General features: G+C 41.5%; 1 protein-coding gene across 3 annotated transcripts in view; it reads right to left on the reverse strand.

Moving 5' to 3' along the window:
- The window catches only part of Napb (NSF attachment protein beta), a 51,694-nt gene that overhangs the window by 4,176 nt on the left and 30,326 nt on the right, over window positions 1-17,192 (reverse strand). For all 3 annotated transcript variants that reach the window (XM_059261581.1, XM_059261580.1, XM_059261579.1), the window contains 5 exons: window positions 14,365-14,420; window positions 14,146-14,230; window positions 3,448-3,552; window positions 1,779-1,847; window positions 1,013-1,063 (listed from right to left, as the gene is read on the reverse strand). In XM_059261581.1, the coding sequence (XP_059117564.1) occupies window positions 1,013-1,063; window positions 1,779-1,847; window positions 3,448-3,552; window positions 14,146-14,230; window positions 14,365-14,420 (366 nt within the window). The remainder of the gene's footprint in view (window positions 1-1,012; window positions 1,064-1,778; window positions 1,848-3,447; window positions 3,553-14,145; window positions 14,231-14,364; window positions 14,421-17,192) is intronic.

Below are 17,192 nucleotides of genomic sequence, written 5' to 3' on the forward strand. Positions count from 1 at the left end.
GCCATAAGACTGTGCATTTAATTTTTCTCTGGATGTGAATATGTGTATGGCAAAACCCCACAAAAGCTATTATAAATGGAAAGGTGAATTCTATATGACAGAGGGTAGTGGGCATGACATAAGAATTAGAAAGGCATAAGAAAACTATTATTTACTGACCATGAAAACATACAATCAAATAATTAGGGAATGGGGAGCAGAAGTCCCTTGATGGATTTCAGCGCATGCAAAGAAAGACAGTGACATTGGGTGAAAGCAGTTAAGGGTAAAAGTGAAGATAGTCCTTTTCACTGTCACTTTAGGACTGGAGTGGAACTCATTCCAGGCCACTGAGAAATCTGCTTTGACTCTGAACACAAGACTGCAACAGATTAAACAAAACCAAAACCAAAAAAGACAAGTACAAAAAAGTAATCTATATCACAAATACACCAAAGTACACCAAAGGCCCAGTTTTGATGTTTTAGTTTTAACCATAAGCCCTTCTTTACACTGTCAGACTGTTTTCTAATCACCAAAACAGCATGTTAGGACTCTGTCACATGTTTCTGAAGAAACATCACAGCTAAGTTAGTCTCAGTGGAAATCAAGAGTCAGGGCTCAATACAACGAGAACTTCTGCATAGTGACGGGTTAATGGAACTAAATAATTGTTTTTTAGATTTATTAATTTTATGTGTATGAATGTATGTACACAATGTGTGCGTCAGGTGCCCATTGAGGTCAGAAGAGGGCACTGGGTCCTCTGGAACTGGCGTCACAGATGGTGTGGGGTGCTGGGAACCCAACTCTGGACCTCTACAAGAGAAACAAATGTTCCAAACCACAGAGCCATCTCTCCAACCCTTCCTTAATGGAAGTAGTTTGTGGGACATGTAAGACATCTTAAAAAAAATACAAGCAAGTTGAACCACATTCAAATAAATGTTCAGAATTTACGCAATGTAAAGAAAAAGGAATTTTTATACTGTAAACCTTTAAAAATGCAAAACTTCCTGAAGGTATAACTTACTGCTTCAGTGTAAGCTTCACTGTTCTGTTCTTCATGAGCTTCTAGAAGTTTCTGGTGGCATTAAAAAAAAAATCAAGAAAATGCTTTAAGCTAGAATGTCCTGTTTCTGAAGGAATACTTTAAACACAAATCACCATAGTAGGTATCTCATGAACTGAAGTTCCTAGTATCTCACAAAGCAGGATATAGCCAAATATAAGAATTACCCAAGAAAAAGGTCTAGCTTTATACTGCTATTTCAATTCTGCCTACTGTGGCACAGTGTTAAACAGTCTAACCCTCTTAACATATGAATATCAACAATGAAAAGGCCAAGTTTGAGGTACCCAAGTGATGGCTTGTCCTCACTGTCAACTTGACCCAGTTAGAGTCACCATTCAAACACATCTCGGGGTGTTTCTAGAAAGGTTTAACTGAAGAAGGAAAAGCTAAAGAAGGAAGACCCACCACCTGGAGTCCTGGACTGAACAAAAGGGAAGAGCGAGTGGGGCACCAGCATTCATTTCTCTCTGCTTACTCATTGAAGACGCACTGTGACCAGACACATCATGTTCCTGCTGCCATGATGGACGGGTCCATCAAAATGTACCCAAAACATACTTCCTCTTTTAAGTTGCCTGTTGTTGGGTTACTTCATTACAGCAATAAGTCCAGTGACCAATACACCATCACAAGACTTACTAAAACTCCACCCATCAGTAGTCTCACTTAAGTGCCATCACCTGACAGTAAAGGCTTCTGTCTTCAAAATGGCTTCAGTACTTACTTTCAATAGTTTACATTCTCTGGAGTCAGTAAATGCCGGGAACATTTCCTCGTACTTCTCAAGAGCCAGCTGAGGAAGGAAACAACTGGTCAATGTGAAACTTAGTGAACTAGGGAAGCTGTCACTGTCCTATTAATCCAAAAATTCATTTCATCCCATTTAACTGTTGGAGAAATATCATGTTAAACTCCACATCATAACACAGGGAACCTATTTATTTGGATATTCAATTTCAATTGAGAATAAAATTTCTAAAATAATTTTTAGATTTCAGTTGGGCTACTTAAGAGAAGAAATTGAATAAAATCTAATTCACACCAGGCTCTACATTTGTCTACTAAACAGAGACCTCCCTTCACACCCTCCAAATGCCAAATACCCATAGGGTAGGAGGGACTCTAGGGCAGTTTTTCTTCGTGGCTCTGTGAACTCTAGACGGCCAGTGCCAAGGCTGCTTGGTCAGTCTTGCTTTCTAGCTGACATCTTAATTTGCAGCCTCGACCTTCATTCTATTCTAATTCCACTTCTGAGCTGGTTTGTGTACTTTTTATTGTTGTTGTTTTCGAGACAGGGATTCTCTGTGTAGTTTTGGTGCCTGTCCTGGATCTTACTCTGTAGACCAGGATGGCCTCAAACTCACAGAGATCCGCCTGTCCCTGCCTCCCGAGTGCTGGAATTAAAAGCGTGAGCTACCACTGCCGCCCATTTTTTTAAAAGAGGACTTAGAGGCTGGTTGTGGTGGCACACACCTTTAATCTCAGCATTTGGGAGGCAGAGGCAGGTGGATCTCTCTGAGTTCGTGGTTATCCTGGCCCACACAGTAAGTTCCACAACTGCCTGAGCTACATAGGGAGACCCTGTCTCAACAACAACAACAACAAAGGCTATTAGGGCCAGTGTGGTAGTTTAGCAGGTAAAGGCATTTGCCGCCATGCCTGAATTGAGTTTGACCTATGGATCCTGTATGGTGGAAGAAGACTAACTCCTAAAAGGTGTTCTCTAGCTTCCACATCTCTGCTGTGACATATTCATATGCTCTCCCTTCCCCACAAAAAATAAATAACAAACAAATGTAAAAAGAGGGACAGAGGACATTAGCTTTACTGTCCCTCTTTTAGTTCCCCATTCCATTTAAAGCAACCACTACAGGAATCTTGAAGAGGCCAGCTCCGCAGCTGTCGAAAGATTCACACTCACACATCATGGAAGAACTATTACTTTTACTTGTATGTGTTGGGGCAGAGTGAGTATGTATTCATGTGGCTGTGTGCCTAAGCATGTTAGGGAGGGCGCATATGCACATAAGTGTGTATATGTGAAGGCCAGAGGTCAGTATCAAGTGTCTTTCTCAATCACCCTCCTTTTTTGAGATGGGGCATCTCCTTGAACCTGAAGTTCATCACTTGGCTGGACTGGCTGGCCAGCAAGCTTCAGGGACCCACTTATCTCTGCCCTCCTCCTCAATGCAGGAAAGACAGATGTGAGCCACTGCATCTGGCTTTTACACGGGCGCTGGGCATGTGAACTCGGTCTGCAGGTTTGTGAGCTCAGTGCGTTATCAACTGAGCCGTCGCCACAGCTCACAAGACCTGCAGGAAAAGACATCAAGAACAACAAAGCATCTCTTCTCGAGGGTAAAGTAAGTCATCAGAATCGAGCATGCTCTCACCTTGGCATTCAGCTCATCCACTATAAAGTGACAGAGTGCTGCCTTGAAGAAGTAATCCTTTGCACTGTACTTCAGCAAGGGGTTATCCATAGTGTTTGCTCCTACCTAGGCAGAGAAGACAGCAAATCACTAGCATAGGCAAAACCCACTGCCTACTCGCATGTTTTGTTTTTAAAAAAATACTTTTCAGTATCTTATACTGATATACTCAATACGAGATAGGACAAAATTTTACTAGATAAGAAATAATCATTAGGGCTGGAAAGATGGCTCAGTAGTTAAGGGCACTGACTGTTCTCCCAAAAGACCTGGGTTCAAATCCCAGCACCCACATGGCAGCTCACAACTGTCTGTAACTCAAAGGTCTGACCTGCTGGCAAAACACCAATTAAAAAAAAAAAAAAGAAGAAATAATCATTAGGCACATGAACTGTTAAAAATGCCTAGAAGACCTCTGCTTCTGAGACGATGAGAAAGTCTCAGCTTTACACCATTCTTCCTACGAAGTACAACTAGAAGTTTGTTATTTTAAGAAAAATGTCTGTTGTATGATATCTTGATTGCACTATGACAATAGGTTTGCTCTGAGTCAGAGGGCGAAGCTAGCCATTAGTTGACGAAAATTAACCATAGAGGTCTTGAAGGACTGAAGACAGATGGGAGACGGGAAGTAGTAAAGTAGAGCTGAGAAAAGATCTCCATTGCTTCTTTGATCATTCAGGTTCTTACCTGATATTTGACTCCTGATTTCTATTAATAAAGAATAATTAGATAAACGCTACAAGTGTCTGTGGACAGAAGGCACAGGACAGCCAACCAGTAAATCACCTGGGGACTCGGGGGCGGGGCTACTGGGTTTTATTCTTTACTACAACCCCAACATAGAAATTAAGAAGCCAGCATCCAGAAGTTCCAGGAGAAGCCAATGAAAAGAGAACAGGTGCCGGGCGGTGGTGGCGCACGCCTTTAATCCCAGCACTCGGGAGGCAGAGGCAGGTGGATCTCTGTGAGTTCGAGGCCAGCTTGGGCTACAGAGTGAGATCCAGGACAGGCACCAAAGCTACACAGAGAAATCCTGTCTTGAAAAACCAAAAATAAATAAATAAATAAATAAATAAATAAATAAATAAATAAATAAATAAATAAATATGAAATAGAACAGGTAAAGGTCTTAAGGGGCCCAACAGGGGTGGGAACTTCCACATCATAATTGTAATGTTACCTTCCTAGGTAAAGGCCTAGAGGAGCCTGAGCTTCCACCTCTACCAATACCCCTAGCTCTCCAAATGGTGTTAAAGAGGACCGATGAAAATCAGATGCAGCCTCGGAGCACAATCTGAAGATCATCAATCATAGCACAATCTAAAGCTGACTACAGAGACAGCAGACAATCAGGGGACAGAAATGTTAGACCTGTCTAAGTTTGCTTAAAGGAGTCCTCAGGAAAAATTCCTCAACAAGCTTACAAAAATGCTTGACGCTAATAATAAAAAAAGAAAATAAAAATCAGAGCCAGTGGTAGAGCTTTGTGGTGGAGCACCAAGGGGCTCAGTCTCCAGAATCACAAAAGTAAAAAAAGACAACAAAGAAACACTTGGAGCTGGGTGGTGGTGCACACCTTTAATCCCAGCACTTGGGAGGCAGAGCCAGGCAGATCTCTGTGAGTTCGAGGCCAGCCTGGACTACCAAGTGAGTTCCAGGAAAGGCGCAAAGCTACACAGAGAAACCCTGTCTCAAAAAAAAAAAAAAAAAAAAAAAAAGAGCAGTCTCCTCTACAGAGAAAGGTCCAAAACAGCGGAATCCAGTTTTGAAAAAGAAACAACAAACAAAACAAAACAAAAAAACAAAAAGAAAAGAAAGAAACACTTGGAGCTAGAGGGACAGCTCAGCAGTTAAGAGCACTTGCTGTTCTCCCAGAGGATTCAAGTTCAGCTCCCAGAATTCATATCAGGTGGCTCACAACCATGGGTAACTCTAGTAACAGGGTATCTGATCTCCTCCCCTGGCCTCCTGGACATCTGTACACACATACACATGGATACACACGTAAAGCTGCCTCTGGGGGGCCAGCCTCCAGGCAGCACCCAGGGTATGCAAAAAAATTCCATGAATGCAGTGAGGGCTAGACTTTTTCTGTCCGAGGAGAATAAGAAACATATGTTTTCTGATGGTAACTTTTTCTTTTACTTCATCTTGAAATATCCCTTTCTGAAAATCTCTGTCTCCACACAGCCACATTTTCTACATACCTCTTCTACACAGCTATACATTTCATCTACATAGCTCTCTTCTATCCATATATCTCTCAACAGCTACCTCTCTTTTCTCAACACATCTCTCTTCTACACACACTTCTTTCTACCCTGCTATATTTCTTCACATACAGCTACATTTCTCTTCTTGATCACTCACACACTCACTCATTCACTCACTCACTTCTTCACTCACTCACTACCTACTGCCACTTACAGAACAAACTCTGGATAATAAATAAATTACATAATCAGGGCCACATAGCATTATTTGAGTAAACAATAAGAAACAGAGCCATTCTGGTAACACATGAGAAATCACATGGCCTCCTGAAATGTCACACTGACCGTAGCTATGGCAATGCTTGGCTGTCAGCCAGGTCCCTGACAGGCAGTCTGTAAAGCAAAGTAAAAGGCACGTAGACATCCAAAGCCTAATGTTTCCGGATGGAGAGTGACTTTGAAATTCAGGACCTAAACAATAAACAGTTATTTGGCTGAACCTTGAGCCTTGAATCATAAAACTGAGGTCTAGGAGTACATGCAGAAAGTCAATTGCTGCAGGGAGTTATGTCTACTAAAGTTGTTTTGTGCCTGACCTTGGTTAAACAGACACCTGGGAATCTATCTTTGTGCAATCATTTGCAGGGCAACTAGTTTACTTTGAATTTGCTCTGAGGGCTAAAATTAAATTGGTAAAAAGCTGTCTTTGTAGCTGAGAACACTGTTACTTTCCTATGTCAGTCTGAGTTGTGAAAAATATCCTAATATTATTTCTAGTCATCAAAATTAGACAGCTTAAGACGAAATCATCTTTCTGATCATCCACAGATATATGTGCCCCAAAGTACAAAACACACTACCAATGGGCTGTGGAAAGAACTCCACAGCTGTTCTTTTTAGAGAGGAATTGTGACAGCACATGAGAAAAATCACAGACAGAAGCAACCAGTTTTCAGAGTTTGTGCTCCTACAAGCCTTGCTTGATGGGGTTCCTCCATCAAAGAGTTATTCATCTGGTAGGTTGACACCTGAATTATTAATTGCCATCTACTGTATTTATGTCACGGCCCGTGACACACACACACACATACAAATAATACAAATAAATCTTAAAAGAGAGAAAAACACACACACACACACAAATGAAGATGTGATGGGAGAACAAAATGAAGGAATGCTTTCATGATTCTGGGGAGATAGCTCAGCCAGTAAAGAAACTGCCGTACAAGCTCAAGGACCCGAGTTTGAACCCCAGCTCTCACTTTAAAAAGACAAGCAAGGCAGCATGGGCATAGAATTCTAGCACTGGAACCTCTACACACATGCACATTGTGTACAAAAGCACATGACCATGCATATACACACACCACATACACAAAAGAAAGAAAAACACAAATAGAAGTTTTAGAACCCAAACCCGCAGTAACTTCTGTATATGCACTAAATGGGCTCAACAGCAGTGTGGATGGGACACAGAGAAACTGAACAGGATGGCAGAGGACAGAAGTTTCTCAGAGTAACAGAGAGGTAGTAGGTCTACCCTTCATGCCATTTGCTGGAAGTGCAGTGTAAAGTGCTTGAAAGTACCTGAAGAAATGACAAATCAACACTCGGCCATCTGACAAGAAATAAGCTACAGACTGCAGTGGAGTGAAAATCAAGCAGCAGAGACCCAGACATCTGTATACAAGCCACATTAGAGTTAAACTCATAAACCTGAAGACAAGGAACTATCAACCCAGAATCCTGCCTTCAGGGAAAATGTGTCTAGAATGGAGAGAAATATGAAGACATTACCAGATGTACAGAAATTAAGAGAATTTGTTAGCAAAGATCTGCCTTAAAAGAATGGCACAAATATGTACTCTAGAGAGAAAACAGTAAAATAATGCTTCCTGGAGGAACAGGAAGGAAAAATAGTAAGCAAAAATTCAAGTACTGCAGGCTTTCCTTCTTAACTTTCTAAGTTATGTTTGATGGCTGAAGAAAAAAATGGATGAAGTCTTAATGTGTGCACAGGACATTAAAGACAATTAATTGCAGAACCAGGGAGCATCAAATGAGGCAAGATTTTTTACATTTCACTCGAGTTAATAAATGACAACTACACTTGTCTGTGATGAGCTATGTGAACGTGATGACAATTGGAGGGCAACTGCTTAAGAAAATATCACTAGAAGAAATATCCCCCCGCCCCCCAAGACAGAGTTTCTCTGTGTAACAGCCCTTACTATCATGAAACTCACTTTGTAGACCAGGCTGGCCTTGAACTTGCACAGATCTGCCTGCCTCTGCCTCCCAAATGCTGAGATTAAAGGCATGCACCACCACACCCAGCTGGAAGAAATAAATCTTAAAGACATTAAAGATAACCAAGTAACCCACAAGAGGCAGGGGAGAGAAAATGACAACAAAAACCAGAGCACAGTTAGAAAGTAAAATACAAAATGGTAGAATTAAGCTCTAACATACCAACAATTACATCAAATGTGCAAGATATAATCACATCAATAAAAGGACAGATTTGAGCTGGGAAAATACTTCAGTTGATAAAGTGCTTTCCTTGAAAACATGGGGCCTTGAGTTCAATCATCAGCTGTTAGCAAGGAAAAAAAAAAAGAGAGATTGCAGAGTATATGAAAAAATGTATCTCAATTATAAGAATTTCAAAAACTTTACTTGCATTATAATGGTAAAGAAAGAAGTAAAAGATGTATAAACATCACCGAAAAGGAAAACAGGAAAGAAATAGAAGAGGCTTTAAGTCTTTAGCACAAGCATAATTACCAAAGATACAGGATGTTACAGAATGATAAAAGGATAAATCTGATGAGAACCATGACACACAGAAGCCAAGTGTGACATAGTGAGCAGAATGGTGGGTAAGGCCACAGTGATAGCTAAAGCCTTCAATATACAGCAGAAACGAACAGAAAATCATCAAGAAACCCAGTGGTTCTATCAGCTAATAAGGTTTAATCAACACAGAGCAGGCCATGCAGCAAGGGCAGAACCACAAAGCACAAGCCAAGACAGACTCTGCATCCTACAATAACCTTCAACAAGTTTCTAAAAGAAATCACACAGAGCATGCTCTCCAATCACAATAGAACCAAAGAGAACAATTACAGGATAATCAGCAAACACTTAGACATACTTTTTAAAAATTTTTCAAGACAGGGTTTCTCTGTGTAGCCCTGGCTGTCCTGGAACTTGCTCTGTAGACCAGGCTGGCCTTGAACTCAGAGATCCCCCTGCCTCTGCCTCCTGGATGCTTAGATTGAAGGCATGTGTCACCACCACCACCTGGCTGACATTAAATACTTCTGAAGTGCCTATGAGTCTGCAAATCTCAAGGGAAAATAATAGGTACAATGAGTTGAGTTAAAATGAAAATACAACAACAAAGTAATCACGAGACACACTTACGGCAGCCATGAAAAGACAACTGTGGTGATATTTTATTTGTGCACTCCAATAAAACTTATCTGGGGATCAGAGAACAGAGCCAGCCACCAAATTAGACATAGAGGTCAGGCGTGGTGGCACACACCTTTAATCCCAGCACTAGTTAACCATAGAGGTCTGGAGGTCTGAACAGACAGATAGGAAGTCACAGAGCTAGGCAGAAAGAGGAAAGTGATGTAGCTGGGCGGAGAGAGGAAGTAAGATGGCAGGGCACAGAAAGGTATAAAAGCGTGAGTATACAGGAAGTAGCTCTCTCTTGGCTGAGGATTTCCTAGCAGTAAGAACATGGCTGGCCATACCACTCTTGGGCATATACCCAAGGAATGATCAATCATACCACAAAGATACATGCTCAACTATGTTCACAGCAGCACTATTCATAATAGCCAGAACCTGGAAACAACCTAGATGCCTGTCAACTGAAGAATGGATTAAGAAAATGTAGTACATATACACAATGGAGTACTACTCAGCAGAGAAAAACAATGACAGCATGAAATTTGCAGGCAAATGGATGGAACTAGAAAATATCATCTTGAGTGAGGTAACCCAAACCCAGAAGGACAAACATGGTATGTACTCACTCATAAGTGGATACTAGTTATAAAGCAAAGAACAATCAGACTGTAACCCACAGAACTAGAGAGGCTATATAGCAGGGGGGACACTAGGATGACTGTGGCTTATAATAAGTTTGGTTTTACTCAATTACTGGGCAAGCCTCAATGAAACATATCACTATCACTATTGGGATAAGAATTTATACTGTATCAAGCTGGAGAGATGGCTCAGAGGTTAAGAGCACTGGCTGTTCTTCCTGAGGTCCTGAGTTCAATTCCCAGCAACCACATGGTGGCTCACAACCATCAATAATGAGATCTGGTGCCCTCTTCTGGCCTGCAGGTGTACACGCATGCAAAACATTGTATACATAATAAAAAAAAAAAAAAAAAAAAAAAGAACGTGGCTGGCTTCTTTCTGCTTCTCTGATCTCTCAGTTTTCACCCCAATATCTGGCTCCAGGTTTTTTTATTAATAAGACCATTTAGCAATTCATCTTACAGACAACCACTATCAGTAGAAACACAGATACCACACAGGAAAATTAGTAAGCAACTAAGCTTCCATCGCAAATATCCAGGAAAGACAGAGACAGAGAGATCTGAAGAATACACAGAAATACATAAAAATGAAAATACAAAAACACAAGAAAAAATCATTAAATTCTACCCAGTGTTTAAATATTAAAATCAACCATCATAAATACTTTCAAAAAACACGGGGCTGGAGCTGCGTTGCAGTTAAGAGCTCTGGCTGCTCTTCCAGAGGTCTTGGGTTTGATGTGCAGCACCCACACGGTGGCTCACAGCCATCTATAATCATTGGGTTCAGGTGAACTTCCCTGGCTGGCAAGAGCCAGCACACATTTCCATTCCTCTGGAAAAGGAAGTGGAGAGGACAACAGGGCACTCTGACGTGGCCTCTCTCAGACTGCCTTATGTCCAAGCATCTCCTGCTGATTTCACCTTTGTCCTCAAATGTGGTAAATGGCAGCCATGAGTGTTAGTGGGTTCTGAGTCCCTTCAGTAAATCATCAGTGCATGTTTGGAGGCCCTGAAACTTCTGATGATCAGGTAAGATTTATCCTAGAATGTATGACTGACTTAACACACACTGTATTAATGTAATAGAGGACAAAAACTGTAAGCTTTTTTTTAACACATGCACGAAAGGATCTAACAAAATCCAACATCCTTTGATGGAACAAGCACTGAATTAAAAAAGGAAGAGACAAGAGCTTCCTCAAATTGACAAAAAGCATTAAGAGCATCCCCACAGCTGGCAGCCCACTTAGTGGTGAGAGACTGAAAGCTTTTCCTCTGCAATTAGGACCAAGAAAGACGAGGATGTCTGTGTTCACCATTTCTATATTAAATACTGTAACGGAGGTTCCAATCAGAGTAAGTGAACTGACAAAAAAGTGATGTTAAAAGACATTCAGACTGGGGAGGAAAACCTAAACATCTTGTTTATAAAAGTTCTATGAAATCTACAAAATCATTAGAGCTAATAAATGGGCACAGCAAGGTGGCAGCATAGAAAATATATAAAGAAGCAAAACAACAGTCTACAACCTGAGGAGGAAACTAAGGCAACCGTGTTTGCAGTAACGTTAAGAAGAACAAGATACTTAGGAATATATTTAACTACAAAACACAACTGAACAAACAAAAAAGATGTAACTATGTGGAAAACATCCTGTATCTATAATGTGATGGTTAATATGACTACCAACTTGGGACTAGAACACCAGCTCAGCAGCTTAGAGCACTTGTTGCCCTTGCAGAGGACCTGAGTTCAAGTCTCAACACTCACACGGCAGCTCACAACCATCTGTAACTCCAGTTCCAGAGGATCCTATACCCTCTTCCACAGGCACCAAGTACAATACATGCATATGGTGCACATACATATAGGTGTACAAAACATTCATATACATAAAGTAGATAAATAAATAAAATATGATCTTCAACTTGACAGGATCCATAGTTACCTAGGAGGCAAGCCCTTGGGCTTCCTGTGATAGATTACCTAAATTAGGTTAGCCTCTGAGCATGTCCATGAGAGATTCTAAACTAGTGAACTGAGGTGGGTATACCCATCCTAACTGTGCCACACATAAAGAGGAAGAAGGAAGCTGACTATCAATCAGCCTTCATCATTCTCTGCCTCCTGACTGTGACTGCCATGTGACCAGCTGCCTCATATTCCTGCTGCTGTGAGTTCTGACCATAAAGGACTTATACCCTTGTAAGCCAAAATATACCCCTCTTTTGGTTTTGGTTTTTCAAGACAGGGTTTTTCTGTGTAACCTGGCTGTTCAGGAACTCACTCTGTAGACCAGGCTGGCCTCAAACTCACAGAGAGCCGCCTGCCTTTGCCTCCCAAGTGCCTGGCTAAACCTTTCTGTCTTTAAATTACTTTTGTCAGGAATTTAACTGCAGCAACACAAAAACTAAGTGTTTAGATCATAAGTCTAAATATTCATAAATGGCAATATTCTCTGAGGATTAATCAATCCTATGTGTCAACACGAGTAGATCATGGGTGCCCAGATACTGGCTAAATATCATTCTGCATGTTTCTGAGTAAGATTAGTATTTCAATCATCAGAGGAGAAAAGCAGACTTCCTTCCTCAACAGAGATGGGCCTCAGCCAACTTACTGATGCATGGACCAATTACAAGGCTAAGCAAAGAGGCTAGTGAGATGGCTCAGAGAGCACAGGTGCTTACCATCAAGCTGGGCAGCCTGTTAATTTCCTGGATTCCTGGGGAGGGAACTAACTTTTGCAAGTTGTCCTTGCATTTGTCCCCCTGGCCCAATAAACAAATAAATATAATAAAAATATACTTTTTTTTAAGTTTAAGAAAAGGACAGCTGATCCTCCTCACTTGATAGTTCTAGAATTGAGACACTGCTCTTCTGCATTCAGAGTAGAGCTCATATGATCTATTTTCATGACAGATCTGGGCCATCTCAACATCTACCACTGAGAGAGAACTCCTAAAATCTTCTCTCTTTTCTTCCTGCACTCCAATCTGTTGGCTCTATGTATTTCTCTTGACTAATATGCTCTTTGAATTGCTCTACGCACCCAGTTCAAGTCCTATTAATAGTGAAGCTGGATTCAGGGCAGGATGACCCACTGATCCCAAAATTTATGTTAATTCAAGGGATCCAGAAGGAGGACAATCTTGAGAAATAAGAGTCAACTGCAGGACTGACAGTTTCTGATTTCAAACTCCCCTGTAAAGATACTGTTGTCAGAACAAAGTGATACTGGCATAAAGGTAAACAGATGGATGGAGTACAGAGCCCAGAATGAAGCCCCTGTCCTAGTGAGACAACTTCCGGCAGGGGTCCCAGACCACTGAAGAGTGTATTTAACAAATGGCAACTAGTAAAGTGATGTCCATATGTCAGAGTGAAGGTGGATCCCTGTCTAACATGCACACAAAACTCAGAATGGATCAAAGACTTGAACCTAAGGGCAAAAATCTTGAGACTCTTAGAACAAACCACTGGCTAAAAAGGTTTTCCGTACTCTACTTTCTGCACTCACACACACAAAATAAGTAACTGTAAAAATTTATTTTAAAGATTAAAAAAATCTAGACCAAGGCAAATAAACAACAGAATAAAAGGGAAATCCATGCAATGGGAAAAAATATTTGTAAGTAAGTTATTACTGACCATAAAGAACCTGTATCCTAATATCTAGGATTAAAAGAACTCCTAAATCTCAAAATGAACAAAGGACTCAGACATTTCACCAAAGATGGAAAATGGCCAGCGAGCACACAAAAATTAGTATCACTTATCATGAGAAAGAAGAAATGGCTCTTCATATTCATTAAGGATCACACAGAGATGCAGATGAGGATGTGGAGAAGCTGAGCCCTGGGCACTGTGCTCAATGATCTAGTGCTCTGTAAGAGTCTGGTAGTTTCTCAGCCAGGTAGGCTTGGGTGTACCATGAAGCCCAAAAATCTCTATTCCATCCCCAAGCATGCAGCTACGACAACTGAGAACATGCTCCCACAGAAGTTAAGTGCAAATGTTCACAGCAGTATATGCTCAATAGACCCCAAGTGGAAGCACCCCAAACGCTTATCAACAGACGAACATATAAGCCACAGAGTAAGTATTATTCAACCATGAAAAGCAATGAAACATTGATACATGTTACAATATGAAGAACCTTGAAAACACTATGACTAATGACGAAGTCAGTCACAAAAGGACAGACAGCGCAGTATTCCGTATAATGTGAAAGGGCCAAGAATGGCAAATCAGGGAAATAGAAAGCAGGTTGTCTTTCCAAGCTTCTTCTGGGAGTGATGGGAATGTCTTAAGCAGTGGGTAGTAGTGACTGTTACAAACGTTGTCAGGGTGACAGCAGTGTGCTCACCTGCTCATAGATCTCGATGGCTTTCTGATACTGCTCCAGCTGTGCAGCGTAGGCTGCCACCTTCAGCAGACACTTGTTAGCAGAGCTGAAAGTGGGACAGTGCAGAGTAAGTGACAAAACTGAGGACACTTGCTCCTGGCAGAGATGCTCAGATGACAAAGATGAGGTATCCTTTACCACCTATGAAAAGCCAGGACTGATACAAAGAAAAGCACATACCTGTTGGACTCTTCTCCTTTGTAATAATCAGCAGATTGTTCATAATGTGCAATAGCCTGAAAGTACATACATTTAATTCACAAACAATTCATTCATGGAATTGCATTTAAAAACTACACATAGGGGCTGGTAAGATGACTCAGTAGGTAAATGTGCTTGCTGCCACGCCTGACAATCCGAGTTTGACTCCTGGACTCTGATGGTGGAAGGAGAAAAGGGATTCCCACCAGTTACCTCCTGACCTCCACAAGCGTGTCATGGCACACATGTGCACACACAAAATGAATGAATGAATGTAATAAAAAATTTAAAACTACATGTACACTGATATTTTCCCCTATAATGAAGCTTATTCCAGTGATAAATCTTTCAGAACTTGGCCTCCTCAGCAAATACAGTAAAGCATGTGACCCTGAAGCCTCCTAAAGACAAAACCCTTGTGTTTGAGGTGGAAGATGTGATCTCCCGGCTTCCTGTATCTGCCGCAATGCCTGTGGCTTGCTATCACGCCTCCCTGTCATGATAGACTCTATCCCCCGGGACTCTAAACCAAAATAAGTTCTTTGTTCCATAAATTGCTTTTGGTCATGCTGTTTTATGTACAGCAACAGAAAAGTAACCAATAGTTTCCCTCACAAACGGTCCAGCTTCCACTGCAGTCAGGGTGGCCCCATGAATAGTTCTCCGATAGAATGTGAATAGCCAAACATCTTACTCTGTACCTTTTTCTTCATCTTTTCCACTTCCTAAGAGCTAAGACATGGCCAGGTCTGGGGTGACGGAAGCCACAGACTGAAGAGGGCAGAATTCTATCAACCTGCTTCCTACCTAACTCTTATCCCAGCATACTCATACTCTACAACTTACTGCAACAGCTTTGACTGTTCCTACTACCACAAGTATCACCTGAGCAAAGGTGTTCCTCCCATTTAAAATATGTGACCCCAAGCAACAGTCAAATGGAGAGAGAAGAAAGCTAGAAGCCCTCATCAGGCTGTGACAGAGTATTAGTGAAATTAGACCACCCAACACTTCAGAGGGTAGAACACATTACCAGAGCCCCAAAGTAATGCAAAGCAGCTACAAGAACAGGATGGTGTATACTGCTTTAATTAAGCCTGATGAGAGCCAGGTGTTGGTGACACAATCCTTTAATGCCAGCACTTGGGAGGCAGAGGCAGGTGGATCTCTATGAGTCTGAGGCCATTCTGGTCTACAGAGCGAGTTTCAGAACAGCTAAAGCTACACAGAGAAACCCTGTCTCAAAAAAAAAAAAAAAAAAAAAAAAAAAGCCTAATGAGGATGAATCTGAAAATAATTAGCTGCTTTTCAGGCAGTTATGGGGCAACAGGCCATGTACACAGGTAAGGGCCTGGAAAACCAATCAATGACTTCTACGGCCCAAAGGCATCAGTATGTGTGGTGATATTTTATTTGTGTTGAAATGTGGTGATATTTTATTTGTATGTTAACAAAAAAAGTTTAAGCCGTTTTAAGTAAACACAAAAGTCAGACAGTGGTAGCACATACCCTTAATCCGATCACTTGGCAGGCAGGGTCTCTGTGTGTTCAAGGCCACACTGGGGAACAGAGCCAAGCTTGGTGACACACATGTTTAATCTCAGTACAAACCATAGAGACCTGGAGGTCTGTACAGATAGGCAGTGAAAAGGAAGTGAGGTAGCTGGGCTAAGAACCAATGAGAGGGCAGAACAGCAAGGCAATAAAGGTGTGGGTAGATAGCAAGCAGCTCACTTTTAGGAGCTGCAGAGCTGGTGAGGTAAGGTTGGTTGGTGGCTCTCACTATTTCCCTGATCGCTAAGGCTCTCACCCCTATATTTGGCTCTGTGTTTTTTTATTTAATAAGACCATTTAGAAATTCATCTACAAGTATGTCTGTAGGAGACTATAAAATGGATCAGGTAAGCATTTTCTGCAGTGGCTTAAATTCTACTTTGGGGTCTAGGAGCTGATTGAGTTCTGCTGGCAAGTACTCAGTGATCCTATAACAGCACAGCCACCAACAACATAAGAATAAGTGCTGTGTCTTGAGACTGACAGTAAAACTTCAGTTTTGCATGACTTAAACATTTAAAAAAGTTTATTTTGGGAGGGAGGATCAGAGGCATGTGGAAGTCAGTGGACACTGTGGAGTTGGTTTTCCCTTTCCATGTTATCTGGGTTCTGGGGATTGGACTAGTTCCTCAGGCTTAAACAAGTGCTTTACCCCCTGAGACACCTCACTGGCCCAGTTTCACAAGATTTTTATGTGCCATAAATGTTTTTGCTTCTGATGATTAAGCAGTAAAACGCCTTTGATGGCTTGTAGACGTACACAAGCAGGCAATAGGTTTGCAGTCCTGAGCCTTAATTTACAAAGCTTTCCCAATAAGGCCCAAATACACAGCTAGTGACACATGGAAGTCAGACTAAAGGTGCTGGGCACAGAAATAAGGAAACAAATAGAACAAAGCAGGCTTGAGAACTGCATCGGATACCCTCTGCCTGTCTGCAGAGCGTGATCACAGCTGATGGAGCCAAGACTACTGAAGTCTCTGCACTGTGGAGCATCCCAAGGACACCCACCTTGAACAATTCTTCAATAAGACACCAACTTCACTGGTTAAACATGTGAGCTACACACAGTTAAAGGTAATGGGTAAAAGTGCCAAGACAGAAAAAACGTTAGGTATTCTATGACCCCCATTTAACAGATACAAAAGTCCATACAAAAAGCAGCAGGACAATACAGTCACTTGGAATCTTTCTCAGAACTGTCAGACACATGGTTCCATATCCCACAGAAGCAAATTCTGTGAGGGAAGGCC

Source organism: Peromyscus eremicus, chromosome 4 (genome assembly GCF_949786415.1).
Source record: "Peromyscus eremicus chromosome 4, PerEre_H2_v1, whole genome shotgun sequence".
In the NCBI taxonomy this organism is placed as follows: domain Eukaryota; kingdom Metazoa; phylum Chordata; class Mammalia; order Rodentia; family Cricetidae; genus Peromyscus; species Peromyscus eremicus.